Source organism: Takifugu rubripes, chromosome 13 (assembly GCF_901000725.2).
Source record: "Takifugu rubripes chromosome 13, fTakRub1.2, whole genome shotgun sequence".
NCBI classification, from domain to species: Eukaryota; Metazoa; Chordata; class Actinopteri; order Tetraodontiformes; family Tetraodontidae; genus Takifugu; species Takifugu rubripes.
In genome coordinates, this window is record NC_042297.1 from 11,647,350 (window position 1) to 11,664,753 (window position 17,404).

Below are 17,404 nucleotides of genomic sequence, written 5' to 3' on the forward strand. Positions count from 1 at the left end.
TATTTTTCCTCTTCCTATTTTGTATTGCATACTGATTCTGACTCAGATCAATTTTACTGACAGAGCATTAGTGCGACATTTTTATTGTCAGTGATTATCAATGATTTTTGGGCTATTTACTGTCCCAGATCATGTTTTTATTCCCCATCAACGGGACTCTAAATACACCTGACTTTACGAGGGGTCGTAGCTTCCCCTGGTGGTCAGATAGGGAAACAACAGACTCTGTTCATATACTTGAGAATCTCCTCATTCCACCGTTTGTTTGTGTTAGGACATGTTAATGATAGTATCTGTCAATATGTCATATCTATGAAATACGGCAAAAACGGTTTAAAAATGCTGAGCATCAAAACTGTGACTGGGTCTCAAAGGGCTTCAACAGAAAGATTTATATTTGATTTCTAGCCGTCAAATACTAAAATTCCTGCATTTGACGGCATTTTTGCAGCAGAGCCACGATACAGAAAGACCGTCCAGTCAAATAGATGCAAGTATTTTAGTGGGAGGCTGCGAGTCCTCTGCTGCCAGCTGCTTCATGCAGAATGCGTCCATACGATGAAGTCACAAACATTGGGACTGTAGTCGACTCCCACTCACGGAGCAGTACAGACGGGCCTTTATGTGGCCGCGTACCAGCTGGTACCACCGACTCCTCATCCTCCTCTGGGACTTCATTCGCTGGTGCCTCTGGACTCAGGACATGGAACTGAAATGGAGAAAGAGCAAACCTGTAGATGTCGTCGGCATCGTGTCCCTCTGCTTCTGTGCGATTAGTCTGGCTGAGAGACGTGAGTAAAGCTCCTGATGTTGCTGGAGGTCATCGTGTGTCACTGGTCAGATGGAGAAAGGAGTTTCGGGGCCAGTTCACATTTCTGCCACAGCAGCCAATTAGAGGCAAAAATGAAGCTTGTGTCAGATTTTTTCAGATGTTCAGTTTGGGGAATGATTTTCTGGTGGTTGGAGAGAGAGATGGGTTTGGAGTTTCAGGAGAAAATGGGTTATACAAACCGAGAGAACAAAATGGTTCGGTCAGAAACATGCACAAAAGGAGCAGACATCGTTCCTGCTGCCAGGCAACGACCTCCCGCCCTCCTGTCCAGCTTGTTCGCTGGTCCAGATGATTCCTGTGCTTGACAAATTAAAGTCTGTTTTCTGGTGTTTGGTGCAGGTCTGATGGCTGCTCCTCTCTATAAAGTCATTCCACTCTCTGTTCTCCCAGTTTGCACCGTTCCTCCGGGTCCCATCACAGTCTCGGAGAACAACACTGCCGACGTTCAGCTGGTCGAAATCACCTCCAGCGGTGATGTGACGCTGACGGTCACAATCAACCCCGACAGTTTGTTCTACCTGAAGGGAAACGCTCTGATGGTGAAGAAAGGACTCGATTATGAAGTGAGTCCAGGCATAAATCAGGTGTTGGAGGTTGATTAGAATGAGTAGGATCCAAAGATACTTGTTTGAAAGGAGATGAGTAAATCATGACATCCCGTTCTGTAGAAATGAGATGGAAAAATCACAAATCACCATCAACCTGAAGGCACAGCCGCTCAAAACCAGATTTCCTGCTCCTCCGGTGAAACGTGCTAGGATTAGCATTGCAGCTAACAGGCCCTCGGAGAAGGGAAACCACATAAATTAGAGCTTGAATTTTCAGCAGCTCTTCTGTGTTCAAAACCATCCTGAAACTGTTTTGTTCTTGAAGAGCGATCAAGTTTCTCAGAGCGTTAAAGCAGTCAGGTGGGTTGTTTAGGATCCATCATACAAATTGAGATCATTCTCAGCTATGAAGATGGTTGTGGCGGGGGGGCTGGTGGGGCTGTATCCTGAGGTGTTCTGAGGTGCTGTGTGTCTCTGCCAGACTCTGTCCAGCACAACTCTGGTGGTGTGGGTGCAGTGCAGGAGAGTCGGCTTCAGATCTGTGAGCAAATCAGGATGGAAAATTCAGGCCTAGATCTAAAAAAAACTGAGCTGATTTAGATGTTTCTTTATTACCTCCAAGGTCAACGAGTCTGTCGAGGTTCTCGTGGAAAACGTGAACGACAACCCGCCGAATTTTGCCCAGAGCCACTTTGTCCTGGAGGTGAACGAGGTGAGTGATGTCGCTGGCCCAACCTTTGGGTCTGTTTCACCTTTGTCTTCACGCTCCGTCTCCCGCAGCTTGCTCCCATCAACTCCACGGTGGGACTGGTGGAGGCCACCGACGTTGATTCGCAGCCGCTGTTCTATCGTCTAGAGTCCGCGATGGTGAGGATCCTTCACAGGTTCTGAACTGTGGTTCCTGCACGGGTGATTGGTTTTTACTCTCTCCGTGTCAACCCAGGACAAATATTTCCGCTTGGAGAACATCAACAGTCCAAGGATTCTCGTTAAAAGCATCCTGGACTACGATGTGGTGCAGAAGGTCTCTCTGGTTCTACACGTGCAGGTATTAGTTTGGACCAAACGGCGCCGATGCAGCTGCTCCTCTTCAGCTCTGAGCTTTCAAACGTGTTGCAGGATATCTTCAACGGCTCCGCCTCCAACAAGCCCTTCTTCACCTCCGTGACCTCCATCACAGTGCACGTCAAAGACGTGGACAACCGCCCCCCCTGGTTCCAGCCGTGTTCTCGGACCAACTTGGGGATGGCGAAACTGTGCGTGAGCGGCGGCTACAGAGGCCGAGTGAACCTCACGGAGAAGGAGGTGAGCGCGTCCACGCGGGGTCAAAGTCGCTTTTGTCCAGGTCTCACTGAGGACATTTTACTGCGCTCCTCTGCAGGATGGACCGCTGGTGCTGGAGCCTGGGCCGCTGTTCGCCAGAGATGGAGACAAGAACAGGAGCGAGCAGATCAGCTACAGGATACTGCGAGGTCAGAACCGCTCGAGGGAGGGACGGACGGACCTCAGAGTTCACGGCTAATTCGAGGTTCTTGTCTTTGCCTCCACCTTCAGGAAACGAGGGAAACATTTTCCAGATTGACGAGGACACAGGAAACTTAACCATGACGAAAGCCGCAGACATCGCCGGTCCAATAACCCTCACCGTTCTGGTAAATCCATACCTTCCTCTGGACGCTCTGTGTAGAATCAGTGGCGTCTGATCTTTTCTGGCCCTCAGGCGTCACAGGTGACCAACAGGGATCAGTTCGCAGTCACTCAGGTGACGATCGAGGTGATGAAGAGGAGCCGGAACCCTCCTCGCTTTGAGAAGGATCGATACGAGGGTTTCATCTACAGCAACTCTGTTCCTGAGAGCATGATCCTCAGAGACCGAAGCACCTACCGGCCCTTCCGGGTCCGAGCTCGGGACGAAGACTTTGCGAGCGTGAGTCTTCTTCACCTGTCTGCTTTGACTAGTTTATGATCATAGACAATGAACCTCAACTGAAGCTCCTTCCTTAAGCTTCTATTCTGAGTACATCATTCCCCAAAACAGGCTGAAACTACCCTTAAAATATGGCGGTTTGGGACTCCTAAACCATAAAACAGAATAATTATAAAAGTTTTCATAGTGTGTGTTCGTTCATGCCACCAGGGCCTGAATCCAGATGTGAGATACGAGGTCCAGTACAGCAGCTACGTCAACGTGACCCTGGACGGTTTCGTGGTCCTGAAGAGAGCTGTGAAGACGGAATCCTTCGCGCTCCAGGTGACGGAGGCTAACTTTTAGGATTCAGACAGGGCCAGCTCCCTTAGTGACGCCTTGTGTTTCCCAACGCAGCTCAGAGCCGTGGACGCAACAACGGGGGAGTTTGGAACGGCAGCGCTCTCTGTCCAGGTCATACCAGGTGAGATCATCTGACCTTTGCACCGTGTCCCCCCTCAAGTCTCTTAAATATCTGATCCAGAGCTCTTGGTCCCCACAGCTGTGGACATCCAGTCCCCCTCCAACATCGGGTACCGGCCGGGCGATATGGCGCTCCTGGGCCTGGTCATGGCCGCTCTGCTGGTCCTGTGTCTCATTGTGATCGGCTTCTTGATCTCCCGCCTCTGGAAGGGAAATGACAGCACGGACAAGGTGTGCGAGGTCAGTGGAACCTTGCCGGCTGGTTTCTGCTTGAAGAGCAGCTCTACATTTATTCCTAATGTTTACTTGTATTTCACTTATATTATCATTATAGTCCTTTATTGCATTTCATGGGTGAATATTACAGGGGCCCAGCGAGGGTCTGATCTTATGATCCGTTACCTCCCGCAGTGCCTGCCCTGCCTGAAGTCCGAGCAGCCCCGGACCGGCCACAGGGACTCCCTACAGTACACAAATGACGGCTTCCAGAACGAGGCCGAACAGAACCGAGGAAGCTCTCGGCGCTGGAACAACGCTCCCCCCAGACGGAGCACCTTCCCTCTGTCGCGAGGCCGCATCATCCCAATGGAGAGGCGCAGCCGCCTCTGTTCCTCTTGTGGCGTCTACTCCAACCACGTCCCCAAGGGGAGCCCTTTGACGAGGAGGGGCATCGGGGACGGAGACGAGTACAGCGCCAGGTTGAGCCGAGCCAAGCAGAGGAGGAAGGAGGGTCAGAAGACGGTGTGGTTCAAGGAGAGCAAGGACTCCTCCGACATCGAGGTGGAGATTATCCCAGACACTGTAGGCCGGGTGGAGGAGGAGACTGAGGAGGAGCTGGAGGTGGAGATGGAAGCAGTTGTGAGAGACCCAGCAGCACCGCTGAAGGAGTCCGATGGAGGTCAGGAGAACGAGAACACCGAGCAAAGAGAGGAGCAGGGCGATGGAAATGCTGTCTCGGAGAAGGAGAGTCAGGAGGAGGCCTGAGGAGGTGGGAGAGCACACACCAACCTTTTTGGAGAGTTCTCAGGGGTTCTTCTGAAGCTCCTCTGGACTGGACCATGAACAGATCTGTGAACCCCAGAAGGGTTTTCTACTGTGAGTACGCAAAGTTCAAACAAACACCTCATCTCCACGGTCGCCTCCGGGGCCAGCAGTTGGAAGTTTTGGTTCATTTATGGAAAATCAGCCCCAACCAAAGCTGCCTCATGGGGTTCCCATTTACCTGCAGCGCTGTTTGTCCAGCTGGACGGTTCTGGTGAGTTCGGAGGACAGTGACTGCAGGGAGGCGATCCAAATCTGGACTTTAGCACTTCAACGCACCCAACAAACCTCTTATATTTGACTTCAAGGAGCCCTTCAAATGGATTAAAAGTGTTCAATGTTTCTATTACATCACGTTAAAAAAACATTTTTTTCCCTCTTTTTTTGGCTAATTAATACCAAGGATGTGAAATCTCTCCTAGAAGCTCTTTGTAGCATCTGCTTTGTAAAAAGTGCCTTCAAATGTTCTCGGGGAACTCCAGCCTTTCCTTTTCTTGGACTCCCTGTTGCCCAAGTTCATTTACGTTTCGCCTCATTTGTCGCTGACGGAGACAAACTGATAAATTTGCACCATCGGCAAAATTATTCTGAAAAAAATTTGGGGCCTTTAATCTTTCTGAAGGTTATTCCGGATGTTGGAAAATTGAAGCTGATTAGTTAAGAACAAAGATTTTATTCTTAACTAATGAGGCAACTCTTTAATAACGAGGTTATTGTGCGTTTGGGCCACAACAAACAGGTTTACCGGATCAGAAAGACCCACGAGCGAATCGTAGCGCTGATGGTTTTGATGGTTCCATTCAGCTCAAGTTCTGTACAAACTACTAAACTGAACACTGTGCTTGTTTTATATGACAAATATGTGAAGATAAACATTCTCTACTGAATACTAAACAGCTGAGATCATTGTGTATTCAGTGATATTACTTTTTTATATTGAAATGGGTTTAAGAGAGAGTAATAAAAGTTTGATGGATCCGACTGGGATTTTTTTTTTCAGTAAATGAGATACTTTTAATTGTCTAACGGGGAGGAGGCATGATTAAACATAACACTGGAACCAGATTTTAATGTTTATTCAGGCAAAGTCACATTCAGTTCATCCCAAACTCTGTAAATAACATTTGTCTCATTATTAGGAGTGTTTAAAACAAAGTCTTGATTTAAAAAAAAAAAACCAACTTCACCTGTATGTTTAAAAAATTGTAACGGCGAGCCCATCTGCTCATCATAAACACCCATCACACATCAAATATTCATTTCCAATAGGGTAAAAATTGTCCCGATCAGTGCATCTAGACTATGCAAAAACCTATTGGTGGATATCGGTTTGATTGCTAAGCAACAGAAAACGCGTGCAGCATTTTATTATTTTTAAATTCCTAAAACTTTCAGGCCGTCGACCTGATGCGTCTCCAGAGGTGCAGGCCCAGCTCACTTGGCCTTGGCGAATCCCACCCTGTTGTTTTCCCTGTCGAAGACGGTGTAGTACTGACCAATAAAGACGTCTCCAAGGATCCACAGGGGGCCGGCGGGGGCGGGAATGTCCAGCGCCATGAAACCGCTCAGACAAATGGTCTTTCCGGCCTGAGAGACCTGTTTGATTGGAGGGAGACGGAGTCAGAAACGGAGCGGTGACGAGAAAGAGAAAAACAAAGGCTGAACCCAAACAAAGCTGCAGTGTTTCCTTCTGAATGACGCCACAGCCAGCCCATTGTTGCTGCGGCAGCGGGCAGTGTCGCCCCCTGCTGGTTAAGGCGCCTCATACCTTCAGGACGTACTGGTCTCCGCTCAGGCTGAAGGGCTTCCCGCCGATGTTGAAGGTGATGACGGGAAGTGATGGGATCTTGTCACAGCTCACCATGTACTGAAACCCAAACACAACTTCTGCCTTTAAACATCAACTAAACACAAAATAGTAGCTCACTACCTGCTATCTTCTCATCTATGAACTAGGGTCATTTCTTTAGGTAAAAACAGGCTCATAGTACGAGTCTGACATCTAACCTCTCCCTGGATGAGCGGCATGGCTCCGATGGCCTTCTGCAGGGCCTTGACCTCCTCCGAGGGGCCGGTGAGCAGAGACGTTCCAGTATCAACGATGGCCTCGCAGCCGCTCTTGCACAGACTCAGCTGGCTGCCCACAGACATCCTGATACACACACAGAATATGATCATCTGTCATGAAATGACAATCTTTTGCAAAGCGTAGGAATACACACCCATCCATATGGATCTGCCAGTAGGCCTGACGGGTCACGTTGACGTAGTCAAAGTCGCCGGTGTAATATTTAGGGTCAGTACCTCCCAGAAGCAGCTCACCGCCAGGCTGAGTGTCTGGGTTCCTGAAGATGAAACAGGAAGACTTTTCCAATAAGGTCCCTTGAAAAAAACCTTAACTCTTTGCATTAAAATTTCAATAAAGACCAGTTGATCAAACATTGGTTTCAGGAAAGACAGGTCGTAAAAGAGGCAAGATGGGTGTGAACATAAGGAAGCTAACTTCAGGCCACGTGTGTTTCCAGCACTCTAATGAATACTTTTAGGTTGTTGCTCTGGGACCTCACCTGTTCAGGTAGAAGGAGAAGACATTCTTCTCCACCTTCTTCTGGCTCATGATGTTGTCAAAGACGGGAGTGACCCCGTCCACAGAGATGCGAGGGTACGCCATTCCGAGGATGCCGTCAAACTTGGCTGCAATAAACGCTATACCGGGCTGCTTGATGGCTTCTCCAAAAAGCTGCTTCTCCACAGCCAAGTCACCGAGCTAGACAACAGATTGAGAAAGGTCAACATCTACTGCCACCCGACCCTGCAATCATAAAAACGACTTTTCCCACCATTTAACCAAGACGTCCATGCATACACAGCATTCCATCTAAGCAGAGCTAATCCTCAGAGCCAGACTGGCAGTCATAAATCCTGCTCCAGCCAATGTCAGCTGGATTTAACACATGTAGGGATATTTGTTGTATTTATGTCTATATATTTAGGTTATATTTATATTTAGGTTAAAAACAGACCAGACCCCAGCAAAACGGCCACCTTAAGGCATTCACTCCCACATTGCAAAGCATTCATTTTATTTTACGTATCTGATCATTTTTCAGGACTGAAACACCAACAGTTGGTTCAGCCAACTGCACTAATGCAAAGCAAACTCACTGTGCACGTGTCCTGGCTGAGGTAGCCCGACAAGCTGCCACTTCCATACCGGATGGCGAAGGCGGTTCCATTCTTCACATATGAGCTGGACTTGGCAGAGTTGTATTTGTGGTGCAACACTGTGGGAAAAGAGAATGTGGGCTTATAAAAACCTCCATTTGTTTCAAAACACACCGTTGTCATGGACAGCTCTTACAGCAGGCGATGTCCAGGAGGGAGCAGTGGACAGAGGGCACCCACAGGTTGGAGGAGCCTGTGTCGAACACCACAGTGAAGGGCTGAGGAGGCGTACCCAGGCCGATCTCACCATAATACTGAGCCTGGTCAACAACAGAAATAACAATGAGCACAGAAACATTTAACACCCACTCACTGGATTTCACTAGAAATGTTATTTTCAGGAGAAAACCACTCCCCCTGAGCGGCTGTTAAGAGTCACACCTGTCTGAGTCATAGCATGAATCCAGGTCACATCACATCGATTTTACAGCCAGACAAACAAAGACGATTCCACCGCTGGTTGTTCACGTGACTTAAAACTGCTTGTGTCACAACATTTCTGCGGCATCCAGTAAACCCACTTTGTGTGTGACTGAAGATCACGTAGAGAAATCTATTGCCCAATAGCCCCAGTGGAACTAGAGTAAACTACTGTTGTGTCAGCTGATGAGGATCATGAGGATCACAGGCAGCACTGAGTCAGTAGTCATGCGCCTGTCCTTTAGATCACCCATCTTGGAGTCAGCATTAGGGTAAATGTAAAGCAGGACCTGTCTGGACAGGTAAACCTGAATTTCCTCTCAACAAAGCCGAAGGTACAAAGAAATTCCACACTGCAGCTGTTTGCTGTGGTGCATTTGGGAAGCATGAGTGAGAGCGCAGTGATGCGGATGAAAGTTCTTACATCGAGGTAGTTCTTCAGGGTCTCTGGAGTGGGTGCGCCGGCAGTGGGGAAACCATAGTTGTACTTATTGATGCGCCTGTCGGCCAGAAGTTCTTCTATTTTTCTTCCAGAGTCAGTCAGCTCACGTCTGATGGAGCGGAATTTCTTTAAGGGAATTCTAAAAGGGAATAAAGAGGAAACGGAGGCTCAGCATCTGTAAAAGTAGTGTCAGAGGGATGAATGGAAGAATGATCCAACAACAGTAGCGTGTTCTCCTTTCAGAGCACAGTAAACATTTACAATGTATTTAGCATCACAGTAAACAGGAAAGAACCAGTCTGACCCGTTATTAAAGACTCATCACTTCAAATCTGTCTCTTTGTTTGAAGGATTTACGGGTCCTGTCAGAATGCATTTTCCCCCAACCACATAATTTTCCCCTGTATCACAATAATTTCTGTTAAAAACAATAAAGTGTCTGTCTACAGTTGAAGTCATATTCACTCACAAGCATATACAAGATGCGTTTGTCCGAGCTATGATTTCTATTATCAGTTCAGTTTGTAGAGCAAAAAAATACCAACACACAAACAACGTGACCTTTTATTGACTCGGTTTGTAACACTTCTGGTGGCCTTGCAGATAAGAGCTGACCCACATTCATATCTACAGGTGATATTACTCCATAAATGTGCTGTGAACAAAACACACACTGGAAAACTTTCCAGAACCACAAACAGCCACAAGAATTTACCGCTGAATGTGTTTCATATCTGACTCTTCTGTGAGAAACCTTCTAAAAATATATATTTTTCTGTATAGAAACTAATGTCTTCCAACTTACACACATAATATAACAGAACAAACCACAGATGTTTCCTAAGTCGTTTGACCAAGACATGGAATTATCACGCTGAGACTGAAGTGTTGACACAGTATTTAAAAACAACAACAACTAGAAAATATATAATTATTAGTAAATTATTTTCTAATATTAACAATAATAATAATATATTCTACACATTCATTATAAGTAGATAAATGCAACCTAAAATTGCCCCTTTTGTGTCACTTAGGAGACCAAATGTTGCGTTTGCTGTTGGATTTAAACTCTTATCTGGGAACAGTTTTGTCCCTTCTGAGCTGCTGTAGAATAATATTGACTCTGGGTCTGTGGAAAGAACCCTGCTGTAGTTTAAATATAGGCAATGCGATTCTACCAAAAAGTACTAAATGACCCAAAATAAAAACCTGTCTGCAGAGGACATTTGCTTGATATTTTATCAAATAATGGCAAAGCGAAAATAAGCTTGATGCGACAAAAGCTGAGTTTGCAGGTAAAGGCGACGCAACATCACCTGATTTCTTCCATAATTCCATATGGAAGAAATTCCCTAATCCGTTGCAAAACGTTCAGCACAACATGCTATTTATTTTTTTTACTCATTTCTGGGCATTTATCCTGCAGAACAATTTACAAGAACGTTTAAAACAGTAGTAGCAAGTCTGCGCTATTTCATTGGAGATTTTGCAGCATCACGGCAGCCATAACTCAGATCAGTACAAGGTCGTGTTGCCAAGCAGGACACGAGATAATTAGATTAACTCTTAATTATCTTAAGTATCAGGCGACCTGTTAGAAAATACCATTACTTCACATATTTGCTGCACAGTATAGGAGAAAAATGTGACGTCACAATGCTACCGTCCTGCCAGCGCTAACTCGTTAGCTTTTCATACATAATAGTGTTGTTGCGAGGGTGGAATCGTTTTTTCTTCTTACCGAACAAGCGCATCGTTTGTCAGAGCCAACGCCGCGAATACGCACAAGATCAGGAGCTTCATCTTAAAACAGATTCATACGACGACTAAAACACTCAGTCTTGTTGTTACTCAACCTCCGACTTTTATCAGCTGACTGGTGCGCGCAGTCACCATCACGTGAGTCCAAATCCGCACAAGTTTACGACACTTCCGGTGGCTTTTTGGCCGTTACTGACAGGAAGTTCCAATCCATTGAAAAGCTCATTTACTTGAAATCAACTTGTTTTGGCTTATAACTGCTTTAATATTTCACAAAATGTATGAACATTGTGTGCACGGCTGTACCACTCAGTTTATTCAATGTAATTATTCGATAAAATGCAATATTACTAATTTAATGTCGATAAATTATGTTTTACAACCTGGCCTGCATTTACTGTTGAAGAGAATAATCCAAAATCCGGTTACTAAGAACGTATTAGAAGGAAAACCACCTTAAATGCACTGCCTCCACAAAGGTCACATAAAACATAAAAACAACAGTCATAACCAAAGTGAAACAGTTGGCGGCGCTCTTGTGCTGTGGTTCAGCACAAAATATCAGCAAACTTTAAAAGCTTAAAAACCTCCAAACTCTGATGATCTGATCAGATCATAATTCAGAAAATAATCCTAATTATTTAACAGGTAATATTTTTCACTCTAACAGAAAAACTAGGAAACATCAGTTCATATGAGATTTACAAGAATCACAACGTTACTAAACATTTTTAAATGAAATCAGACATTTTACATTCACCGTGGAACAGCTGTGGGATGGTTAAGATGACAATTGTATTTATAAATTGCAACATACAAGAGAATAAATAGGATAAATGAAGTCTTCATGATAAATTTGCAAAAAAGCTGCGTAATAGTGGATGACAAAACGAGAGACTGTCCATATTTTCATTACTGACGGTGCAGAAAACAAGAAATCACATGAAAATGATCAGCATGAGAGCAAACGGGAACAGAAACTTGCTGCTCAATGTTGCTGCCCAAAAAGATTCTGAAATATCCTGAGAACATTTGTCCACTGGGCCAAAGTGGAGTGAAAAAAGAGGAACTTACTTACTGGGAGGTCACAAGTTGAACCAGTGTGAGTGAGTGTGACTCAGCTTTACAGTGCAGATAGACTCTAACAGTGAATCTTTTCCTGACAAGGGTCAGTTTAACAACAAACAACGATCATTTGGACCATGGTGGTGGTGGTGGTGGTGGTGCAAGGGTCGATTTCAGCTCTGCCCCTCGGTCTGTGTGTACCATGTGATGGACCTGTCTAGGGTGTATTCTTGCCTCAGGTTACTGTTAAATCCAATAAACTGCTGCAGTTTGCCTGCTCTCTCTTTCCTCCTGCCTGTTGTATCCAGTTACATTCATGTTGTGCTGCTTCTTCCCACTTTGCTCTGGGCGAACCAGACTGGGCATCACCGGAACACACTTTTTTTTTTGGATTATCCTTTTTAAAAAAAAAATAAAAGTGTGACTAAGTTGGGGTAAGTAACATTGCCAGTGTTTGGGCAGTCATTTTGGGTTGTAGAACAAACATGGTGGAAGTCACGTGATAAGGCTGCAGGTTAAATCCTGCTTATGACGCAGAGCTGCAGCTTCGTTCACTCAGGTCTGGAGCTTGTGGAACAGACTGCAGAACTTGTTTGACAGACAGAAACATTTTTGGAGGTGTGGGGGAGAGTGGTTGTCAACCCCAGCAGCTGCTTTGTGAACCCAGGGGAGTGCAGCGTGCGTAAAATAAACCTGTCTTCCTTGTTCATTAAGCGTGCAGCAACGATTGCGTCAGCCTGACTGAATGGTGGAGTTACTCTTAAGTTATTCATGATGAACTGGAAGCCTGTGTTGACTTCACGCTGTTCAATCAGCACGTGGGATTATAGCAGTACCGCACGCGGTGTTTGACCAGACAGTGCATGGATGCTGCACTGATCATGGAGGACGCCAAAATGTTTGTGAATCAAGCGTGTCCTCTGAAAATGCTGAGCTCCAAATGCCCGAAGTTACCGAGATTAACGGTGCCAATTGTGAGTTCCCTCCACCCACGTGAATTTGAGTTTCCTTGAATGTCTGACTGCACTGACTTTGCAAAAAAAACTCAAGTAAAGTGTGAACAGAAGACCTGATCCTGCAGGATCCAATTGTCCGACTGAACTATTGAAAATCTGTATTAAAAGTAAAGTTGGCAAACACATACAAAGCTTTTTGTGTTGCCCAAAGTCTAAACCTTAGTAGAATGAAGCTCCCATTTAACTCTAAATCAGCAGAAATCTTTCCTGCTCTGCTCCCCACAGGAAATTGTCTTCAAATTGCAGTCAGTGAAAAATCTATTATAAGGAGACCCTTGACCTCAGGACTGTCTTTAATTCTATTACAACACCTAGCTGGCAGGCATCTGTCTATTTCCTGGATAAAGGCTGCTGCCCTTTGGTGAATCCAGTCATCGTTTAGATTCCAACCAGAATTTGAAAAAAATTCTCTCCGACTGCTCATTTTAAATTCATTGCTTCCTGAGGAGATAGTGCACTTCTCTTTTTCTTGAGTCAAACACTTCTTGAGTCAAACACTTCATTTTCTCTCATCTTTCACTTCCTCGCTACAGATTCATCACACTTCAGTTGCTTGGACAGGAAAAAAAATGAAATGAAATATCGACGCGAACACAAGTAGCCTGTTTGTAGCCGTGGCGACACAAACATGATGACACTACACGGGTCCATTTATCAGAGGTTCCAGCGTCACCTCACCGTGTCAATGAGGGCTCCCATCAGAAATCAGGGTCTTTGAGGGAGCCGGCATGGGTGCGTCTGTTCGTTCAAGGCTCATTCAGCAGGAAGCTTTATTTACTGAAAGAACACTGAACAGTGTTCAAGAACTTTGAAATTGCTCCTCGATCTTCAAAAAGCGAGATGAATGAGGGTGTGGGTGGTTATCAAAAGTTGAACCGAAAAGACGAATGTCTTTGACAATTAAAAAGCACAAACTAAACCTTTGAATCTTATTCCAAAGTAAAATCCTTTCACTGACCTTCTCTTCAGCAGTTTGAAAGAAAAGTAAATTGTTGCCACTTTCGGCTCCAAACAGGCAAAAACAACATCCTGCGGTGAGCAATAAAGGCAGCGGTTGTATAAAACGTGTTCAGAAGGTGGATTTAATTGCAACAGAGTTCTCTGCTGCCAGAGAGAACGGGCAGCATCCCAGCAGGAGTATCTGCTACCAAGTTTATTTGGAACCTTCTTAATGGGGAATTTTCCAGGTGAGTGCATTTAAACATATTTGACAGCATCGCTTGCACCTGAATATGGAATTAAATTGGATTATACTTAGAAATCAATTCGTTTCATTTCTCTCTTCCACAACTGAAGTCTTGGCCTCTTAAATCAATATCATTGATGGGGGCTTGGTCGTCCTTTAAGACTTCTGGAGCGGTGGCTGGAAACAAACATTAAGTGGTTTTTGGAACCGACGCAGCGTAAAGACTCTCCCTGATAATTACACAGCTCACGGAGGCTTCTTTTCATTTACTTTTCAGACTTTTACTTTATAGATATTCAATGTTTGTGTTTTGTTTTTTTAACTTCAGAAAGGAGCCCGTCTGTGTGAACGGGCTGGGGAAGAGAAGACATAAATGAGAGTCACAGCGTGCGGTTTTTGTTATGGCCACCTGCCAGGTCGCATCTCCAGGAGCAAAAACCCTTGAGCTCTATGAGATGATGAGCTGGAAGCAGAAAGACGAGACGTCGACTCATCAGGACCTGATGAGATGATGTTCAGAGTGATTGACAGGCAGCAAGACAGAGGCCACCTCGCATCCTCGCGCAGAGAGGAGGGAAAAGGCACACACAGCTGCAATCAGATACAGTAGGGCCACACTCCAACATCCACATCTTGTTTCCATGGCGACCAAGTGAACAGGAATCCCTTTTTCCAGATCAAGTTTTTTCCAGTCCAGACTAGCAAGCTGCTTGAAATTAAATGTGTGTGTGTGTGTGTGTGTGTGTGTGTGAGAGAGAGAGACAGACAGGACTAGAAATAAAGCCCCTGTAGCCTTCTGTGTATAAGGAGTACCTGATTCAATGATGTTCCAGAAAAAGAGGGATTCCTGCCTTCTCCGTTGGTGAGACTTGATTTTGTTTTTTTCTCCTGCTAAAAATGACAAAAGAGGGAAAAAAAAGAAGCTGAATCTATATTGAGTTGCAGAGAAGTGAGGAACTGTCTGAACAACTGGGGGCAAAAAGTGAAGATAACAACAATCTAAATGTCAGGAACTCATCTGGTCCTGAAAGTGTACGAGGACCAGGAACAGAAACTGGCAGCAGGGGAGGAAGATCTCAGGTGTGGCTTCCTCGTTTTTGTATCATCAGTCATGGCCACCATAGTCATGACTTTACATGTTTATATATATAAATGTGTTTGTAAGATGAGGTACTTCATTTATAATTTGTGCTGATTATTAAGATGTTGTAAGATGCACATTGAGAAATGTGTGAAGAGTGTGAAGTGTGTGAAGAGTGTGAAGTGTGTGTCACATCAGCCGTGATCCTCATGACCACAGTCTCCTCACAGGAAACACGTGACAAACTGCGCTCTGAACTCTTTAACAATCACTCTTTCTTCTATATCAAACCCAGCTGAGGCTCTGCACCATTCTTGCCTCTCTATTAATTTTTAACAGGATTAATCTTCACATCTGAGTTGAACTGGAGTTATGTTAAATTTGTCCTTGAAACTGCATGAATTTGTGCGGTCTGAGAGGGAAATGCGACGTTAAGCAGAGCGGACTGTAAGTAAAGCATGACCATTCCCCGGGTAGCTCACCTTTCACACAGCTACGTAATAACCCTCACTAATGAGGCTGTGGTCTGTCTGATGGCGTCCATTACTGCCCCCGAAAAACAGCATCAAATTGAAAATTCCATTAAACGTGAGCCAGCTGGTCTGATCCAGGAAGAACATGAGGCAGTGACAGCGTAATGCTCAGAAGCCGGGCTCTTAAATGGAAATCTAAACAAATGAGGGTGGCAGGGGTCTCGCACGAAAGTTGGCTGGCTGCTTAGGTTGGCACGACCTTTGAGATGGAAGTTATAGCAGAGGCTGCAGGTAGCGAAGGTTTTTCATTCCCAGACATGGAGGCAGAGATTATTTAGATTATATTTAGATTATTTAGTGAGGTTGCTTCACATCTGCGCAGAGCAGCACCTCAGATGAGGGATGCATGGTTTCATCCTGTCTCTTCTGTCACCTCACCCAACACTCGGCTTTAAGGTCCGAGTGGGTGCGGGACTGATCCCTGAGCTCATCTGCTGCTGGGCAATCGGAGCTCCTCCGGTTGGTCGCCATCGTCGCTTAGATCCTGGGACACATCTCCATCCGTCGCGACGCACCGGCTGAAGCCTATGCTGCAGCCTCGTCTAAGCCGTGCCAGGAGAGCTGGACACAGCCAGCACTTAATCACGGTGCCATCAGGGCCGACGCCGGGGTTCTCTTCCACCTGCGGACCTTTGGGTCGCCTCTCTGTCCTACCTGGAGGGTTGCTAGGAGGACATCAGCTCACTGCACAGATGAGTCTGACAGTAATTACTGTGGTCCAAATAATTACTGTGACTGTGGATTCTCCTCCGCCACAGTCAGTCTGTCAGCTGACTGTCTCCCTCCCGACCACCGAAACATGAAAGCTTTTCTTTCATTTCACTATACGTGCGCAGTATTGCAAACGGTGTTTACACGCAACAACAGTACATACGGTACATGTTGCTGCGTCACTCTGTCTGTCTGCCTGCCTGTCTGTCTGTCTGCCTGTCTGTCTGCCTGTCTGCCTGTCTGTCTGTCTGTCTGTCTGTCCGTCTGCCTGCCTGCCTGTCTGTCTACCTGCCTGCCTGTCTGTCTGTCTGTCTGTCTACCTGCCTGTCTGTCTGTCTGCCTGTCTGTCTGTCTGTCTGCCTGCCTGCCTGTCTGCGTGCCTGTCTGTCTGTCTGTCTGTCTGTCTGTCTGTCTGTCTGCCTGTCTGTCTGTCTGCCTGCCTGCCTGCCTGCCTGCCTGCCTGCCTGCCTGCCTGTCTGTCTGTCTGTCTGTCTGTCTGCCTGCCTGCCTGCCTGTCTGCGTGCCTGTCTGTCTGTCTGCCTGCCTGCCTGCCTGCCTGCCTGTCTGTCTACCTGCCTGTCTGTCTGCCTGCCTGCCTGCCTGTCTGTCTGCGTGCCTGCCTGTCTGTCTGCCTGTCTGCCTGCCTGCCTGCCTGCCTGTCTGCCTGTCTCTCTGCCTGCCTGCCTGCCTGTCTGCCTGCCTGCCTGCCTGCCTGCCTGTCTGTCTGTCTGCCTGCCTGCCTGTCTGTCTGCCTGTCTGTCTGCCTGCCTGCCTGTCTGTCTGCCTGCCTGCCTGTCTGTCTGCCTGTCTGCCTGCCTGCCTGCCTGTCTGCCTGCCTGTCTGCCTGCCTGCCTGCCTGTCTGCCTGCCTGCCTGCCTGCCTGTCTGTCTGCCTGTCTGCCTGCCTGCCTGCCTGCCTGTCTGCCTGCCTGCCTGTCTGTCTGCCTGTCTGTCTGTCTGTCTGTCTGTCTGCCTGCCTGCCTGTCTGCCTGCCTGCCTGCCTGCCTGTCTGTCTGCCTGCCTGTCTGTCTGTCTGCCTGCCTGCCTGCCTGCCTGCCTGCCTGTCTGCCTGCCTGACTCGCTTCAGGCCATCATCCATTTCCTCCATTTTCCTCACCAGGATGAGACATCTCCCCCACCCACGCCCACTGT

The 17,404-nt window shown here is 46.6% G+C and overlaps 2 protein-coding genes across 2 annotated transcripts; one reads left to right on the forward strand and one right to left on the reverse strand.

Moving 5' to 3' along the window:
* Positions 1–485: 485 nt before the first annotated feature.
* cdhr5a (cadherin-related family member 5a) lies at positions 486–5,342 on the forward strand. Its single transcript, XM_029846214.1, has 14 exons — positions 486–791; positions 1,223–1,395; positions 1,862–1,921; positions 2,003–2,092; positions 2,161–2,247; positions 2,324–2,428; positions 2,500–2,685; positions 2,762–2,852; positions 2,935–3,032; positions 3,101–3,307; positions 3,518–3,631; positions 3,704–3,770; positions 3,849–4,009; positions 4,181–5,342. Exons 1-14 carry the CDS (start codon positions 623–625, stop codon positions 4,751–4,753), a joined length of 2,181 nt encoding a protein of 726 aa, XP_029702074.1. The 5' UTR covers positions 486–622; the 3' UTR covers positions 4,754–5,342.
* Positions 5,343–6,244: 902 nt separating this feature from the next.
* ctsd (cathepsin D) lies at positions 6,245–10,703 on the reverse strand. The gene is given in 9 exon segments (NM_001078584.1): positions 6,245–6,406; positions 6,579–6,677; positions 6,818–6,962; positions 7,033–7,155; positions 7,378–7,577; positions 7,976–8,094; positions 8,172–8,295; positions 8,880–9,036; positions 10,642–10,703. Coding segments are annotated over 9 exon segments (1,191 nt in total).
* Positions 10,704–17,404: the final 6,701 nt, after the last annotated feature.